The 17,807-nt window shown below is 38.7% G+C and overlaps 9 protein-coding genes across 9 annotated transcripts; 5 read left to right on the top strand and 4 right to left on the bottom strand.

The window, feature by feature from the left end:
* Positions 1-191: 191 nt before the first annotated feature.
* On the top strand, positions 192-695 carry TMA19 (Tma19p; the record flags this gene model as incomplete). Its single annotated transcript, XM_056229379.1, has 1 exon — positions 192-695. The coding sequence occupies one exon, from the start codon at positions 192-194 to the stop codon at positions 693-695; it is 504 nt and encodes a 167-aa protein (XP_056083404.1).
* Positions 696-1,124: 429 nt separating this feature from the next.
* Positions 1,125-4,238, top strand: NUP120 (Nup120p; the record flags this gene model as incomplete). Its single annotated transcript, XM_056229378.1, has 1 exon — positions 1,125-4,238. The coding sequence occupies one exon, from the start codon at positions 1,125-1,127 to the stop codon at positions 4,236-4,238; it is 3,114 nt and encodes a 1,037-aa protein (XP_056083403.1).
* A 332-nt stretch (positions 4,239-4,570) lies between these two features.
* Positions 4,571-4,939, bottom strand: TOA2 (transcription initiation factor IIA subunit gamma; the record flags this gene model as incomplete). Its single annotated transcript, XM_056229377.1, has 1 exon — positions 4,571-4,939. One exon carries the CDS (start codon positions 4,937-4,939, stop codon positions 4,571-4,573), a length of 369 nt encoding a protein of 122 aa, XP_056083402.1.
* Positions 4,940-5,622: 683 nt separating this feature from the next.
* On the top strand, positions 5,623-6,939 carry MPE1 (cleavage polyadenylation factor subunit MPE1; the record flags this gene model as incomplete). Its single annotated transcript, XM_056229376.1, has 1 exon — positions 5,623-6,939. The coding sequence occupies one exon, from the start codon at positions 5,623-5,625 to the stop codon at positions 6,937-6,939; it is 1,317 nt and encodes a 438-aa protein (XP_056083401.1).
* A 640-nt stretch (positions 6,940-7,579) lies between these two features.
* On the top strand, positions 7,580-8,659 carry FBA1 (fructose-bisphosphate aldolase FBA1; the record flags this gene model as incomplete). The annotated part of the gene is made up of 1 exon (XM_056229375.1): positions 7,580-8,659. One exon carries the CDS (start codon positions 7,580-7,582, stop codon positions 8,657-8,659), a length of 1,080 nt encoding a protein of 359 aa, XP_056083400.1.
* Positions 8,660-9,008: 349 nt separating this feature from the next.
* BLI1 (Bli1p) lies at positions 9,009-9,350 on the bottom strand (the record flags this gene model as incomplete). The annotated part of the gene is made up of 1 exon (XM_056229374.1): positions 9,009-9,350. The coding sequence occupies one exon, from the start codon at positions 9,348-9,350 to the stop codon at positions 9,009-9,011; it is 342 nt and encodes a 113-aa protein (XP_056083399.1).
* Positions 9,351-9,962: 612 nt separating this feature from the next.
* Positions 9,963-11,849, bottom strand: MSN4 (stress-responsive transcriptional activator MSN4; the record flags this gene model as incomplete). Its single annotated transcript, XM_056229373.1, has 1 exon — positions 9,963-11,849. The coding sequence occupies one exon, from the start codon at positions 11,847-11,849 to the stop codon at positions 9,963-9,965; it is 1,887 nt and encodes a 628-aa protein (XP_056083398.1).
* A 1,686-nt stretch (positions 11,850-13,535) lies between these two features.
* On the top strand, positions 13,536-14,036 carry SKDI11G1490 (uncharacterized protein; the record flags this gene model as incomplete). Its single annotated transcript, XM_056229372.1, has 1 exon — positions 13,536-14,036. One exon carries the CDS (start codon positions 13,536-13,538, stop codon positions 14,034-14,036), a length of 501 nt encoding a protein of 166 aa, XP_056083397.1.
* Positions 14,037-14,362: 326 nt separating this feature from the next.
* On the bottom strand, positions 14,363-17,275 carry MNR2 (putative Mg(2+) transporter MNR2; the record flags this gene model as incomplete). The annotated part of the gene is made up of 1 exon (XM_056229371.1): positions 14,363-17,275. One exon carries the CDS (start codon positions 17,273-17,275, stop codon positions 14,363-14,365), a length of 2,913 nt encoding a protein of 970 aa, XP_056083396.1.
* Between the last annotated feature and the right edge of the window lie 532 nt (positions 17,276-17,807).

Below are 17,807 nucleotides of genomic sequence, written 5' to 3'. Positions count from 1 at the left end.
TTTTTCACTTTTTTTTTCAGTATATTTATAAGGAGAAATTATTTCAATTGGAATTGAAAGAAAAAAAAATTCGGTATTTTAGTTAAAATTGTTCATTTGAATTCACAGTGTTTTCTTTGGCTTCTAAGTTATTTTTTTTTAGAATCTTTGTTGCGTTCAGCAGATCACCACAGAACAAACTATAGACGAATATGATTATTTACAAGGATATTTTCTCCAACGACGAATTGTTGTCCGATGCCTACGATGCTAAGTTAGTCGATGACGTTATTTACGAAGCTGACTGTGCTATGGTAAATGTTGGGAATGACAACATTGATATCGGTGCTAACCCATCTGCTGAAAATGGTGACGACGATGTTGAAGAAGGTACTGAAATGGTCAACAACGTTGTCCACTCTTTCCGTTTACAACAAACCGCCTTCGACAAGAAGTCCTTTTTGACCTACATCAAAGGTTACATGAAGGCTGTCAAGGCAAAGTTGCAAGAATCTAACCCAGACGAAATTGCTAAGTTCGAAAAGGGTGCTCAAACTTACGTCAAGAAGGTTATTGGTTCTTTCAAAGACTGGGAATTCTTCACTGGTGAATCCATGGACCCAGACGCCATGATCGTCATGTTGAATTACCGTGAAGATGGTACCACTCCATTTGTTGCCATTTGGAAGCACGGTATCGTGGAAGAAAAGATTTAAGTATCGCAAAATTGGAAAATATCTCGTATTTTGTATTTGAATTTGAGAGTAGACCCCCTTTATTTCTCATTTTTAATGTATATGTAACTTCCCTCTTCTTTTCTCTGCATCAACTTTTTAGCTTCTATTCTTTGATTCTATAGGTATCTAAATCTCCTAATTATCTTCAATACGTATTAGGATGCTTTTAATTATTCTATTATAATATTGTGACACGTTCATTAAATTAGTTTGTTCTTTACAAGTTCACTTCCGTTACCCTCCCATCTCTTCCAACTTTTTCATATTTTCTTTATTCCTCTTCAATTGTGTGAAAAAAACCGATTCAAAGTAGTATGAGAGTTGAGAAACAAGTTGTAATTGTCACGATGTGTACTTTACAAACTCTCTTCAGGAACCAAACTCCCACTCATACATAACAGACCTAGTATGGCATGCCTCTCGAGAATTGACGCGAATCTGTTGCAATATTATGAAAAAACTAAACCCAATAACATCGTTGATTTAAATATCAGTAATTGTGATAATAAGAACAGATTGAAGGACGGAGAAAGATCAATTGCCACTTCGCTTTCACAACCCTCTGGAAGCGAATATTCTAACTGCCTGCTCTTGAGTAATTCAGAATATATTTGTTATCATGTTTCTTCAAAATCAACATTATTGACATTCTATCCTTTGAGTGACGCATATAATGGTAAAACAATCAATGTTCACTTACCAAGTGCTTCTATGAATCAGAGGCATACTCTAACGATACACGAGGTAAAGCAACAATTGCTGGTTAATGTTATCTTGAAGGACGGTTCGTTTTTAACGTTAAGACTACCCCTAAGTTTTTTGTTTTCATCAGATTACACTCTCACCGGAGAGTGGTTTCATATTCAGAACCCCTATGATTTTACAGTTAGAGTTCCTCATTTCCTATACTTTGTATCGCCCGAGTTTTCGGTCGTTTTTTTGGAAGATGGTGGTCTGCTGGGTTTGAGAAAAATTGATGACTTACACTACGAACCTTTACTATTCAACGACAACTCTTACTTGAAAAGTTTAACGAGACTATTTTCCAGAAGTTCTAATTCCGATTATGATGGCGTCGTTAGTTGCAAATTATTCCGCGAAAGATACTTGATTGTCTTGACTCGGAATTGCCGTTTGAAAATTTGGGACCTAACTTCATTTACGCTCATACAAGATTATGATATTGTTTCACCACCAGATTTAGATTCAAGCCATGTCGGAAAAGTGGAAGCGGTCGGAGAATATCTTTCATTATATAACAATACTTTGGTTACACTGTTGCCTCTAGAAAATGGGCTTTTTCAAACAGGTACCTTGTTGGTCAATTCAAATGGTGTTTTGACTTACACATTCCACAATAATATTCCTACTAATCTTTCTGCTTCTGCCATTTGGTCAATTGTGGATCTGGTTCTAACAAGACCATTGGAGTTAAATGTCGAGGCTAGTTATCTAAACCTGATTGTTTTGTGGAAGAGTGGTAGCGCCAGCAAATTACAGATATTAAATATAAAAGATGAAAGTTTCAAAAACTACGAATGGATAGAGTCCGTTAATAAGTCTTTGGTAGATTTACAATCCGAGCACGATTTGGATATCGTGGCAAAAACTGGAGATATCGAAAGAGGTTTATGTAATCTAAAATCAAGATATGGTGCCCAAATCTTCGAACGTGCACAAAAAATATTGAGTGAGAATAAAATTATTATGTCTCATAACGAAGATGAGGAATATTTGGCCAACTTAGGAACGATATTAAGAGATGTGAAAACCGCATTCAATGAAGCTTCTTCTATAACTCTTTATGGTGATGAAATTATTCTTGTTAATTGTTTTCAGCCATATAGTCATTCCTTTTACAAATTGAATACTACTGTGGAAAATTGGTTTTATAACATGCATTCTGAAACTGAGGGTTCCGAGCTGTTTAAATATTTAAAAACACTGAATGGTTTTGCCTCTACACTGTCAAATGATGTAATTAGATCGATCTCTAGGAAATTTCTGGATATAATAACCGGAGAGATGCCTGATTCTATGTCTATTTCTGAAAAATTTACAGATATTTACAAGAGTTGTTTAGAAAATCAATTTGAAATGGCAAATCTAAAAATTCTTTTTGATGAATTGAACTCTTTCGATATCTTAGTTGTCTTAAATGATCTGATTAATAACCAAATGAAGCCCGGCATATTTGGGAAGAAAGATTTCATTTCCTCAATCAAGTTTGATGGTTTGACAAGTATAATTTCCTCAGAATCCCTGCACCAGCTACTCTCTGTACATTATCGAATTACCTTGCAAGTACTGTTAACATTCATCCTGCTGGAATTCGATACCAACGTTTTTGGGCAACATTTATCCACTTTACTGGATTTGCATTATAAGCAATCTTTATTGTTACACCTCTATAGACAAGACAAGTTTTTGTTGACGAAGGTCCTTTTAAAGTATTCATCCGAGTACTCATACGGCGTCAAATTTTTCAACTATGGCCAACTCATTTCCTACATTGATTCTTTAAACTCAAATGTCTATAACTCCTCTGTTACTGAGAACTCATTCTTCTTGGCGTTTTTCGAAACATATGTTATTGAAAATTCCTCTCATAGAGATACGAGATTCTTCTTGGAGAACGTTGAACGTCCGTTTTACGTGCGTCACAATGAGGTGCAAGAATTTATGTTTGCCATGACATTATTCAATTGTGGTAAATTTGATCAATCTTATGAAATATTTCAATTACATGATTATCCGGAAGCTATTAATGATCTATTACCTACATTTCTGGAAGACCTCAAGAGTGAGAATTACCGTGGTGCTAGTATATGGAAAAATCTTTTGCGTACTTTTGAAGTTCCCTATAGACATTCTGCGTTCTATTATCAATTATCTCTTCTATTCGATAAAAATAACAGTCAGGAATTTGCCTTGAAATGCATATCCAAATCAGCAGAGTATTCACTAAGAGAAATCCAAATAGAGGAACCACAAGAGTTTAAAGAAAGACAGCATATTCATTATTTAAATCTTCTAATCCATTTCAAAATGTTTGAAGAGGTCCTTGACATTTTGAGATTGGGTCATGAGTACCTTTCTGATACAGTAAGAACGGAATTTTTCCAACTACTACTAGAAAAGGATCTATATTCACAAGATTTTTTCAGCACACTTTTACGCTTATGTGATTCCTATGCGAAGAATGGGGCGCTATTTCTTCCTACAGTAGATATCAAAATAGTGGATAGCGTCTTGTCACAAAATTTAGGAGGCAGCGAATGGGAGTGCTTTAAAAAGGTTTACTGCTTTAGGATGTTAAACAAGAGCGAAAGATCTGCTGCGGAAGTACTATATCAATATGTGTTGATGCAATCTGATCTTATTGTAATCGAAAAGAAAAAATGTTATTTAATGATCATCAACGTTTTATCCAGCTTCGATAGTGCATATGACCAATGGATCTTGAACAGTAATAGAGTGGTAACTTTAACTGACTTGAGGGACGAATTGAGGAATCTATAAGCAATCGTTTATACAAGTGTAAATTAGTACTCCTCATTTTCTTTAAATTGAAAAATTTTTAATTAATAATTAGTTCCATTATCTTCGTTTAAGTTTTTGATGATATAACTTTCCTCAGAGGTGAAAGATTAAATTTTAGTTATTATTACATAAATATACAGAGAGAAAGAAAAAGAAAATGAAGAGAAATATTCCCAAAATATAGAATGAAGGCCACCATTTAATGAACTTTTCTTGGTGCTTATTCCAAAATTGTGACGAGAGAGAAGATAATAAAAAAAACTCAATGTTCGTTATTCAATAAAAACATTCTAGGCGTACGGCAAAATTACCTATTCGCTTTTTTTTGAATTACATGCCACAATTCTCAACTTATCTACAGAAATTACGCTTTGACTGTCCCCAGACCCGTTCTGGGAAGCATCATGATGGCTGTCCTCAACAGTAACCTGACAATTCTTCACAATGAAGGTCCAAACATCATCGCAAAACCCATACGTGTCAAGGTTACCCTTTACTGTCAGTTTGGATTGGGTATTATCCTTTAAGGTTTCTGCGACAACTTTGTCAAACGTCTCTAACACACGCATAGCCAGCGAAGCTTCTATTCTGCCATCACTAATCAAAGTATCAAGAGCATCCACCAAACTGTTTCCTATAGTACTTCTACGATATAGCTCGTAATACCCAGGCACTGCCATTTGTTGTAATTGTTATCTTAGATACCCTATGTGCTCCTGCCAGATTATGTAGGACATTTTCTATTCATTTCTTATTCAGTCGAACATTCTACTCAATAAGCAAAAGCGTAAATAAAATAATCACTGCTCCTAGTAAAACTGGCTTACCCGGCTGTGTGGCAATAATAAGTCAAATATCACAACATATTAAGAAACAGGTATGTTGTCTAGTGATATGTGACAGTTACAGTACAGTTTTTTTACGGCTTTCAGGAGAGTTTGAAGCTCAATTTTACGCCAACTTTTAGTTTTTTTTGTCTGGAACATTTTATTTTTCTCTTTCTTAGGATCTTTCTTTGATACTTTAAGAAAACATTATTATTCTTTTTTTGTCCGGTAGTGTTAACCAGTGCTTCAGTATGTATTGCATGTAAATAAAACTGTCATTCTACGTTTCACGCGTGGCTATTATTACTGCCCAATCTCGAATCTATTACTGGTAACTGTGGCCTTTACGTACAACACAGTACTGTGCTCTTGTTTGGGCGGGTAACAATTCCAGCGAAGACTAACATAACGATGGTGAATAATCAACTGTATTAATAATAATACTTACAGCAGAAGGACAAGCCAAAAGGATTACTAAAACGATATTGAACGTCACCTGATTCATACCATATCGAGCGGACTGGGATCGTGGCAACATGAGTAGTACGATATTCTACCGTTTTAAGTCTCAACGCAACACATCGAGAATTTTATTTGACGGTACTGGCCTGACAGTATTTGATCTAAAGAGGGAAATTATTCAGGAGAACAAACTAGGAGATGGCACTGATTTTCAATTAAAAGTGTATAATCCAGATACAGAAGAAGAATATGACGATGATGCCTATGTTATCCCCAGATCTACGAGTGTGATAGTAAAAAGATCTCCAGCAATAAAATCATTTTCTGTGCATAGCCGCCTCAAAGGGAACGTGGGGGCAGCTGCGCTAGGGAATGCAACAAGGTATGTTACTGGTAAGCCAAGGGTGTTGCAAAGGAAACAGCACACCGCTGCAACCACCGCTAATGTTAGTGGTGTGACTGAAGAAGAGAGAATAGCTAGTATGTTTGCGACGCAAGAAAATCAATGGGAACAAACACAAGAGGAAATGTCTGCAGCCACGCCTGTTTTTTTCAAGTCTCAAGCGAATAAGACTGCGGTGCAAGAGAATGAAGGCCCACCACCACCAGGCTACATGTGCTATCGTTGCGGTGGCAGAGATCATTGGATCAAGAATTGTCCGACGAACAGCGATCCAAATTTTGAGGGAAAAAGAATTAGAAGAACTACCGGTATCCCAAAGAAGTTCCTAAAATCCATCGAAATAGACCCTGAGACGATGACACCGGAGGAAATGGCTCAGCGAAAGATCATGATCACGGACGAGGGAAAATTCGTGGTTCAAGTTGAAGACAAACAGTCATGGGAAGACTATCAAAGGAAAAGAGAGAATAGACAAATTGATGGCGACGAAGGCGTATGGAGGAAAGGACATTTCAAGGATCTACCCGACAATTTGAAATGTCCCCTAACAGGAGGCCTTCTAAGACAGCCCGTAAAGACAAGTAGATGCTGCAACAAGGATTTTTCGAAAGTAGCACTGGAAGACGCATTGGTAGACAGCGACTTTGTATGTCCCAATTGCGAAACTAGCGATATTCTTCTTGATTCACTAATGCCCGACGAGGATAAGCAAAAGGAGGTGAAAGCATTTTTGAGGAAGCAGGAAGAATTGGGCAGCAATTCCAAGGATGGTAACCAGCCGGAGACCAAGAAGATTAAACTGCCGGATACCACCGGCACCAACGGCTTGAACAACAATGCCAACCCCTCTACGTCTGTAAATAATGGTGCCGCGCCAGTGCCACTGCCCTTCGGTATGCCACCTTTTCCCATGTTTCCACTGCCCTTCATGCCTCCAGCGCCAACCGTCACAAATCTTCACCAAACAGATATGAGTCCCAAGAAGTGAAGACTTTAGACATTTACTCGCTTGCCTTCTAGGTACGTCAGATACATCAAAACAAATAGTGTCATAATAATAATAGCATAGCAGTGATACGTAATAGCTGAAAGTTTGATTGTGTGTGGGTGGATTCGTTAATAGCGACTGTTATAAGATTCCTCTATTTTTTTCTTCTTTTTCTTCTTTATTCTTCTTCCAGCTTAGCAGCCGTCGAGAACGGTGTGGCTTCCTCTCCTTCTTCCGGTTCACCGCAAGTCACGCTGCTGGGAGCATCCTCTTTTTTCATATCTCACAGCTGAGCACGTAATCTGCGGGAAAGCATGAGCTTAGCGTTGTTTCAATACAGTATTGCATCGTTAATACTATTTGTCTGTTCTCTTCTGACTTTGACTCCTCAAAAAAAAGTCTACAATCAACAGATCATTTCAACTGTGCCCTCACAAAACTTTTTTCTTCTTCCTCCGCCGACGTTAAATTTTATCCCTCATGCTATGTAACTATGTAACGGAATTTCTGCCTTGATTTATTATAAAAGACAAAGACATAATACCTCTCTAATAGTTCCATCTATAGTTCTTTTGGCGTTTCTTATTTTAGACTTTATTGTCTGTCCCAAATAAACATACACAAGTAACACATATTCAAAATGGGTATTGAACAAATTTTAAAGAGAAAGACCGGTGTCATCGTTGGTGAAGATGTCCACAACTTATTCACTTATGCTAAGCAACACAAGTTTGCTATTCCAGCTATCAACGTTACTTCTTCTTCTACTGCCGTCGCCGCTTTAGAAGCTGCTAGAGACAACAAGTCCCCAATCATTTTGCAAACCTCTAACGGTGGTGCCGCTTACTTCGCTGGTAAGGGTATCTCTAACGAAGGTCAAAATGCTTCCATCAAGGGTTCTATCGCTGCTGCCCACTACATCAGATCTATTGCTCCAGCTTACGGTATCCCAGTCGTTTTACACTCTGACCATTGTGCCAAGAAATTGTTGCCATGGTTCGATGGTATGTTGGAAGCTGATGAAGCTTACTTCAAGGAACACGGTGAACCATTGTTCTCCTCCCATATGTTGGATTTGTCCGAAGAATCCGATGATGAAAACATTGGCACTTGTGTCAAGTACTTCAAGAGAATGGCCGTTATGGGCCAATGGTTAGAAATGGAAATCGGTATTACCGGTGGTGAAGAAGATGGTGTTAACAACGAAAACGCTGAAAAGGATGACTTATACACCAAGCCAGAACAAGTTTACAACGTCTACAAGGCTTTGAGCCCAATCTCTCCAAACTTTTCCATTGCTGCTGCCTTCGGTAACTGTCATGGTTTGTACGCTGGTGACATCGCTTTGAGACCAGAAATTTTGGCTGATCACCAAAAGTACACCAGAGAACAAACTGGTTCCAAGGAAGAAAAGCCATTGTTCTTGGTCTTCCACGGTGGTTCCGGTTCTACCGTCCAAGAATTCCACACTGGTATTGACAACGGTGTTGTCAAGGTTAACTTGGATACTGACTGTCAATACGCTTACTTGACTGGTATCAGAGACTATGTCTTGAACAAGAAGGACTACATAATGTCCCCAGTTGGTAACCCAGAAGGTCCAGAAAAGCCAAACAAGAAGTTCTTCGACCCAAGAGTCTGGGTTAGAGAAGGTGAAAAGACTATGACCGCTAAGATCTCCTCGTCTTTGAAAACTTTCCGTACCACTAACACTTTATAAGTTAATTTAAATTAATTGATATAGTTTTTTAATGAGTATTGAGTCTGTTTAGAAATAATGGTATATTATTTTTATTTATTTAATTATCAGGTTCTTTTTCCGAACAAATGAATTGGTTACCAATAAAATTTTGACATTCAAGTACGTGTCTTGAGTACGCTGATTAGATTACAGATTGGTGTCTTCCGGGGCGTGCACTCTTTGCATAACGCGTGTCGGCATTTTATGTTGCAGTTTTCTACCCGCGCATCTTTTTTCCATAGTTGATGATAAGGAAGTGGCATCTCAAAAATTCCATGGTAATGAACTCCAAGGTCGTTACCAGTGCGGTAATAATTTCGTTTGTTATTTATTTTGGAATTTGCGATTGTCTTCTGTTATTTACAACAGTTTTAATCTTCATTTCATTCTGGAACTCCTCGAATTCTTTGCAGAGCCTTTCAAAATAGCTTACCTTGTCTTCCAGAATACCCAATTTTATATTAATCTCAGTTTTTAAATTTTCCACCTCATCGAGCTCAACATCATCCTTTAATTTGAATCTCCTTTCTAATTCTTCCAACCATGCCTCATTACTTCTTGATTTACTAGTAAAAAGTGATACACCTTGAGCGCAATCCAGATCGAAAGCCTCCTGCAGAGAATTTACCAGTTTCTCCACGTCATAACATAGGTTGTTTTGTTCTCCCATGATAGAGATTGCTCCTCCCAGATAATCTCAAGCTAAAGACATCTGTTGAAGCGCTGTTCAATGTATGGACATTATTCTCTAGCCTTTTTCAGCTCCCCTGAACGCAGTTCATGAAGGAGGGTAATGAAAGTACTTTTACATTCATGGAAGGAAAGCAAACTGTCACACCTGGCACAGCTCCTTCTGTAGCGTATTACTATAAAAGAGCATATTCTTGTCATTGGATTAATTATTATTAATATTTGATATTATGTAAAGAGAACTGAAATATGTATAGAATGAACAATTAAAATACCAAGGACGAAGAAAAGCGTCATAAGTCTATAGGCAAAACTCAAAAACCTGCTTATTTTACCATTTACCAAATGGAAAAATTGAAAAATACCGTAAAGAAGTAAAAAGTAAATTGGTTGCTATTAATTGAAAAAACGCAAATATTAGAAGACCCAAAAGTAAGGCAAAATTTTATCAAGAAAAAAACGTCATGCTTCATTCCTTAAGAGCCTATTTGAATGAAATGTAACACTTACTTTTTTTAACCGAGAAAGAAAAGGAATATAATTACCCCGAAAACTGATGTCATATCTTGCTTTTATTTAATTCTGATATTCTCTAAAAATCCCCGTGCTTTTTGTGTGTTTTTAGATGTTGTGATAAATTGTCACTTCTACTGAACTTTTTCTCACAGAACATGCAAGCGAAGGGACGTTCCGTTGAGTGAACGGATCTAATATGCCTTTTCAAATGCTCACTGCGTCTGAATGCCTTCTCGCAGTCTTTGCACTTGAAAGGTTTGTTTTTATCATAGTTGTTTGGATCAATGGTAGTGATGGATTTCCTTTTCCGAGGTTGGATGGGAACCTTACCACTGCTATTGCTATGAGAAATAGTTGGGCTCAAAGTAACGGTTGACGACTTTCTTCTTTTTGTGCTTGGGCTTACGGATGCCTGTTTAGAAGATTGTTGTTGGTGATGATGAGAATGCTGAGCAGCGTGGCGAACCTGATTAGTAGGAAGTAGTTTGAATGAAGAATTCATAGAAATATCATAGCTTTTTCTATGGAAAGCTGGCGTAGGTGTAATGTTATCTACACCAGAAGTCGCTAGTTTAGCCGCAGCTGAAGCATTTTCGGATAGCATCATGGAAGGTTTAATGAATTGTTGATCCTGAGCGGGAGAAGATTTTAGAATGTTGAATGGGTCTACATTATTGTCGTACGATGACATAGCAGCAGCGTCTAAGCTGTTATAATTTAGTGAACTGTAAGCGTCGTCTTCATTTTCCTCTGAGAAAAAGGATGCTGAATCAGAAAGTGTATTAGTCATTACAGAGTCATTTGCAAAAGATTCAATGTCGTGAATCAAGGGCAAAGAAGCGCGTTGTTGTCTTGTATTGCCACTGCTATGGGAGATGCGATTGGAAGAAGAGGAAGTACTCCTTGGTTTTGTAATACCAGAATCCTTGGAAAAATCCATAGTATAACCACTCAAAGCCTGAGAGACGTCGTGATCTAACAATTTAAAGCTTGGGTTGGAGTTGTTTATGGTGGTAGTTGGTGAGATGGTCGATCCGCGCCTTTCCGTAGTAGTGTCTTCAGGTATGATTTGTTGAACGGGCTTTCCACTGTTACTACTTTTATGATTCATATTCCAGAACTCTATTGAATGCGAGATGGAATTTCTGGAATCCGTCATACAAGGAAAGGAGGATGTAACCACCTCGCTGTATCTTCTTGTGTCGCGCCCAGCGTCCGGCATAAACTTCAATGCCTCTTCTGAAGATACAAAATCCTCCAAGATTGATTGCATGCTATTACTATTATCATTATTACTTTCATTCAAATTGTAGTAATTGTCGTTCAATCCTGTTGAACTGTTAACATTGTTTGGCAGTTTAGCATCTAGGAACAAATTAGAATATATGGAAGCTTCTGCCCCAAGGGGGTTAGCATTAGGAGAAATTATGTGTTGATGGGGTGAGAGTTCTATGTTTTCATTGAACTGACTATCGTTGTTGAAATTCGTTGGAGAAAATTCTTTCTCCAGTTGTTCCAAGTTCTTCAGTTCCTCATTTAAAGCTTGTGGGGTAGCCACCGAGGTATATCTTTTATCATCACCATTTTCGTTTCTGTTATCGTTACTTCCGTTCAAGAACTGCACATTATTGGAATTCCTCCATTTCCAATTTGTAGACAAATCCGCAGTATCTTTTAGATTCATCAGACTATTATTAGCGGTTGTGTTGGTTGTTGCCGTTAGAATTGGGGTATTAGTGACGTCTGTTCTGCGAGGAGATTCCATTGAGAATTGCCCAAAAGTGTACTCTGGTGAAGATATACTATTATTGGCAGAGTTACCATTAGACGAAGAGGCAGAACCGCTGGCTGTATTTAACGTAGGGTCCATCAACCCGTTTGGCCCGTTCATCATGGACGGATCTTCTTGTTTCTTGCTGTTTGTGTGACGAACAAAATTGTTATTAGATCCGAAAGCTAGCATTATATTATTTTTACTGTAGAAGAGAAAGAAAATTAAATAGGTAAAGGAATTAAATATCCAGAAAGGAAATGCCGCGAGCTAATTTATAATTCTTTTCTCTTGCAATGTTTATTCTTCGAAAAAACCGGAAAGAAATGAAAAAAATTCTTAACCGCACTTGCCATCGGTGAAAAACACATATAGGAACTCCAGCTGCTTGTTATATATACAAATATAGATAGAAAGAGGATGCATAAAAAAATAATTTTAAGTACGTATACGTATACTCGTGCATCTGAGAGAAACGTGTGCAGCATCAAGAGGGTAGAACCGTCTGTAATCGGAAACGCAGAAAGAGCCATGGTAGCTGTAAGAGATAAGCGACCTTTACTACAAGTTCTTGAAAGGGTGGGCTTGGTTTATCCGGAGAATAGCACATGCGGCAAACCTTATTGCCCAAAAGTTCTGGTTCTAGCTCGGGTTTTCAGGTTCTAAAAATGGCCAGTGCGCGGCCGGCAATGGAAACCCGTAGGCGATAACTGGTTCCTGCAGCCTGACTTTGTGCTGGGTGTCCACGGCACTGCTCCGGGAAGCCCTGGCCGACGTCACTGCTACCGACCGCTTCGTACGATGGCACCCGCCTGCTGCTGGCCCCACATAACAATAGTAACGGATCCGTCCCCGCTTTCGTACTTCACCACCCAACCCCACCTTTTTTTCTTTTATCTTGCAGCGGTTGCCCTCTTCTCGAGGAACGGATCATCGGGCTTTTTTTGCCGCGTTTAAAGTATCCCGGAGCAGTACTTTCCATGTCTATTTTTTGTTTTCTTATTTTTTAACCGTTGGCAGGGCCGGTTGCTTGGAGTACACAATATCTGCAAGGAGATCCCTTCCCCTTTTCTTTCCCCCCTCCCCTGATTTCGGAAAATCAATAAATCGTCAAACTCGATAATTATTCCCTTTTGAGCGATTATTTTGCGATTTTCTCAACTTCTTTGCCTTAGAGGTCCTCTGCGCCTTACATCGTCATGAGTTCCCGCTGCTCATCTCTGTCAAGACATGGGTCCTACGTGCGTTAGGAATAGAAGTTAACAGGAGCCTACTACACCAGGCAAACAGTCATTTTTTTTTTGACGACGGTATACAGTTGAATTCACTGCATCCTTACACTGCGACAGGCGACCCTTCATCGTTTGTGGCTTTTAGCTTTAGTAAAATGCATTTTGCAAGAGCAGGGCACAGCACAGTGCTTGTCACTTGTATTCGCTCGAAATAATGTCAGCGGTTTTTCCTTGTATCTTTTCCCTTTGCCGCTAGCCATGCACTTGAGAGAATTCCAAAAGAACATGAAGCCCATTTTTAAAACGGAAATAGGGTAAGCAACTTGAATATCACGACACACGACACAGCTACTTTCATTCCGTGCTGCGGCACGGTGAACTGCGCAACATTCAATCAAAAACACGAAGAAAAAGAATAGAATAGAGCAGTAAGTGGCACACGATAGCCTATTTTCTTCCAAAAAAATAGAGATAGTGATCTCGTCCTTGACATCAAGAATTAGCCTTCCTAAGAACTCTTTTACTTGGACAATAGACATTTTCCAGACAGAAATATTCTGCATATAGAACTGAGGCAACGTGAGCAAACTTGCGATAAAAGTTTTAAGGCGAGTCATACTAATAGTGCAAGAACATTTTTCAAAACATGCAAGGTGATATCAGGAGAAAAAAAGATCTTTTACCTCGTTATAAAACAGGAAGCAAGTACAATTCTAGGAGGAAGGGCGGTTTCCTGACCACCCCGATGAAGAAGATTATGATATACATTTTACTGCTATGTGGTGTGTATTATGTTGTACAACTTTCCTCTTCCGATTCAAAAAAAGAAACCATCATCGAGTTGGAAAGTCATTCCTCTGATACATCTACAAGTAATAGCGAGCATAGTAACGTTGCAGCGGGAGGTGCAAATGATGCGAACAATAAGCAGCAACAGCAAGCTAAAGTACCCAAGGAAAAGTTTAATAACGAAGTCGCCAAGCAACAAGAAGTAAAGAATCTAGAAAATGACTTAAAACCCCAGGTTGGTTCAGAAAAGCAAAAGCAAATTAACAAAGACAAGAAGGAGCAAAAGCAGCAACTCCAAAAAGAAAAACAAGATCTGGCCAAAGAAAAATCCGCCAATAACGAAATACTCGATAATTAACTAACTGAAATTCTTTCATGATCTGGTGGTATGGGAAACGTGTTCCATATGCACTTTCTTGAGTTAGGTTGTCGCCTTCTTCCTTTGTATATAAGTGCATACTGACATACTGTGTACATACATAAAAATATAGAAGAACATACACAGGCACAACACAACACACGGAAAACATAAAGATATATTAAGGATTCCTATTACCGTGAAAAAACCAAAAGACGCTCAATTGCCAACAATTTTTACCCTCCGGTAAGCAAAGTATTTAAAGGTTGTATTTTCAAAAAAAAAAAAAGGTGGAGAGAAAACCATAATGCATAAAACGACCTAACTTAAAACCCGAATCTTCTTTTGGTATACATATATGCAGAACATGCTAGCATACACATGAAAAGCACTATACCTATGAACCATGTCAATGAATCCCTATATTGTCCGGGCACGATAACATTCATACCCCACAAACCTGTTATCACATTCATTGGCAAAACAATGGTACCCAATATAGTAATCTTCCCCAACACATCGTTCATATCATTATTAACCTTTGTCATATCAATGTTAATTTGTGCCAAATAATTGGAATGTGATCTGCTCAAAAGTTTCTCATAGTGATTTAACGATGATACCATGGTAACAATATGATCTTGAATATCGCCCAAATACATCGCAATCTCGGACTGTGGTGAAGCTTCCCATTGCTCATTATATCTCTTGGCGAACCCCTTGATCACATCGGCTTTGGAACCCAATAATCTTAGTATACTCATCACTCTTTTACGACATTCACCAATCCGCCTCAACATATCACCTTTTCTTTTCCAACCTATTAAATTTGCATTAAAGGACGTTTCAGAAGTGCTCATGCTTCTTGAACTCACGCTGGATTTCGCACTGGAAAACGATGTCTTCTTAGAATAAACGTCAAATGGAAATGCATCCTCTTCACTGCCGCCAGAATCAGAGCCGCTGTCGCTAGAGTCACTGTCACTGGAATCATCTGATTGGTGCATCTTCAATATAGCGTCTTCAATCTCATAAACTTCATCTTCGATTAGTTCTATCATAGGCGCAAATGCATCTGTGATGTCATCAATCAAAGCATATGCGATCCAATCGGAGGTAACATTGAGGTAATCTTTTAACAATCTTGCTCTTCTACGAACATTAATAGGGTGTGGCGTGGGGGCAAAGTGAAATGTCAATACACCTGTTCTAAAGACAATGATATAGACATTCAGTGGTTCTAATTCACCCTCACGTGGTTTATGCCTATCCCCTGATTTTCTTTTGAACTTTTCGTTTTCTTCCATCTTCTTCTTTTCACTCTTGACACGACGCTTGTAGCTCGATGAGGATGTGTTAGTTGTTCTGTTTGCTGATGACCGACGGCGTGAACGCAAAATTGATGGAAGCCATTTATTTTTATTGGCATTGGTAGCACTATTACTATTGGTGTTGGCGTTTGAATCATTAGACATTGTGGCGCCATAAGCTTGCGACTTACGGCGTGAGATACTTTCATGATCCAACGTAGCAGATTCTTGCTTTTCCTTTTTTCTACGACGAACATGTTTTTCTGCCACAATATCAAAACTTCTGAAACAAATCAAATAATAATCTCTAAACAATTCCACCTTCTCACGGACTTCTCCCAGGAAGATATCTTCCGTGGTTAAAGGGTGAATTCCAAAAGCCTTACTTAATATCTTCATCTCCTCTTCAGTAGGGTTACTTACATCCAGCCAAAATGGGGCTATATCTTCTATATTGGCTACGGACATAGACGATAATGTGGAAGGGTTTTTAGCGGTCATTCCTTGAAGTTGGGATACGGTCTCTCCTTTAGTACCAGGTGTTGGGGAGTTCGGGTGAGTCTTTACATGACCAGCGCTGTTATCCTGGGAGTATATAGAAGCGACAAATAAATCTTGAAATTTTTGACCCGGTTGCAATAGACCGGATATGGTGGGAGAATGAACGGTAGAGTCCAAATCTACTCTAAAATAAGTAAATCTAAAGTGTTCTGGGTTATTGGAGATAATATGCGGAGGGTATTGAATATTCCTTCCGACTAGCAAATTGTCTTGCAATCCGTTTTGAATCCGTGATTTTGAATCCTTATTTGAGTTGGATCCTAGGACCATTGGACGTTGAATCAAATGCCATGGTGCAATTCTTTTCGGTCTTAAACGGCCGTTTTTCAAATTTTCTGTTTCATTAACTCTCCTGTTGCCCAATTCAGGGACATCGATATTAGTCACGATCGGCTTAGAGAAAAGAATTCCATCTTCATTCGACGTACCATCTTCTTCATCCTCATCATATTGGAAGTGAAACGCCTCAGCATCTTGGATGGCCTGGCTTCTGAGTCTCTCTGTTTCTTCCTTAGAGAATTCTTCTAAAACAGTACAATCTGGCCAAGCCTTCGACATTTCGCTACTTTCATCGTCAAGCACTAAACAAACATCATCCAAAGAAGAATTATTTGACGAAAGACTGGAGGACGGTCTCGAATTATACTCGTCTTCCTCATCGTTTGAGTCACTGGAAGTGGACTTGGAATTTTTGTTGCTGCTGTCATCAGAACCTCTCTTCTTCTTTTTCTTCTTATTGTTATCGTTAGCCCCATTGCTTGTATTGTTGTTGACGTGGTTCATTAACGCATCTACATCGATTACAACGTCATTATTTGCATTTGACTTTCTTCCGTCATTGGCTGAGTTTTCATCAACAAAACTTTTATAAACAGATTTTCTTCTTTTCAACCATGACTCCAATTCGGAGGGAGATAAGTCAGATACCAACGACCTATTAGGATCGGTGGGTCTCAATCCTACGGATTTCTTGTAACTGGGCGTTGAAAACTTCATTATTGGTCGTGGCTGGGTAGCATTTGAAGAACTTTGAGGTCCATCCCTGGGTTGGCTCATTGAGGGTCTGTGATCAATGAACGCGCCCTTGAGCGAAGGATCCTCACTTTTTGTTATGTCATTACTTGTGGAATCAGATTCATGCAACATGCCCCAAGAGTCGATCTGGTCAAAGTCAGTAACTTGCCCATGATTTTGCTGCACATTATCGTGGAGCAGCTGTGTAGGCCTACGTGAGTCTGATTTCAAGTGACCAACAAACTTGTCCTTTCTTCTTTTTTGATTATGCTTCTTTTTCCTTAGTTGAGAACTACTAGGGTAAGGGGAAAGTAGAGGAACACCTTCATCTTTCTGTGAGTTGTCTGTACTCATTTCAAACTCTTTCTTCTATAAACTTCTCACTTTAATTCTCAATCTTCTCTTGAAGTAAGGGGCTGACTCAGTGTAACAATGCGTTCAACTTTGTCATCAAACGAGAAAATAGAGACTAGCAAAATCGGAAAATGATGAATGATTATACAAGTATACGATGATATAGGGCGTAAATGTAGAGGATTAGCCAGAACACATAACAATTTAGGCCAACTCTCGCAAATGAAAAAACGATTGCATCATATGGCTGCGTGCAAGTTTGACCATATGCCAAAATTTTCTCCGTAGATCGGCGGCCGTTAAAGCAGCAAAAATACTGTTTGTGCCATAAAACCTTAGATAGGGAGAAAAACGAAAGGAAGGGAACTGCGAATACAGCACTATTGCTGCTTCTTGATAGTACGTGAGAAAAAAACCGAGGTAAAGCCACTTCACATATTCGCTCGCAAACGCTTATCTTATCGATAAGTGCTACTATATACATCAGTACTATGCCCGTAACCCGCAGCATGCGATTATCATAGTGTACGTT

This window comes from Saccharomyces kudriavzevii, assembly GCF_947243775.1.
Source record: "Saccharomyces kudriavzevii IFO 1802 strain IFO1802 genome assembly, chromosome: 11".
NCBI lineage: Eukaryota > Fungi > Ascomycota > Saccharomycetes > Saccharomycetales > Saccharomycetaceae > Saccharomyces > Saccharomyces kudriavzevii.
This window is presented reverse-complemented; position numbering and strand designations above follow the sequence as displayed.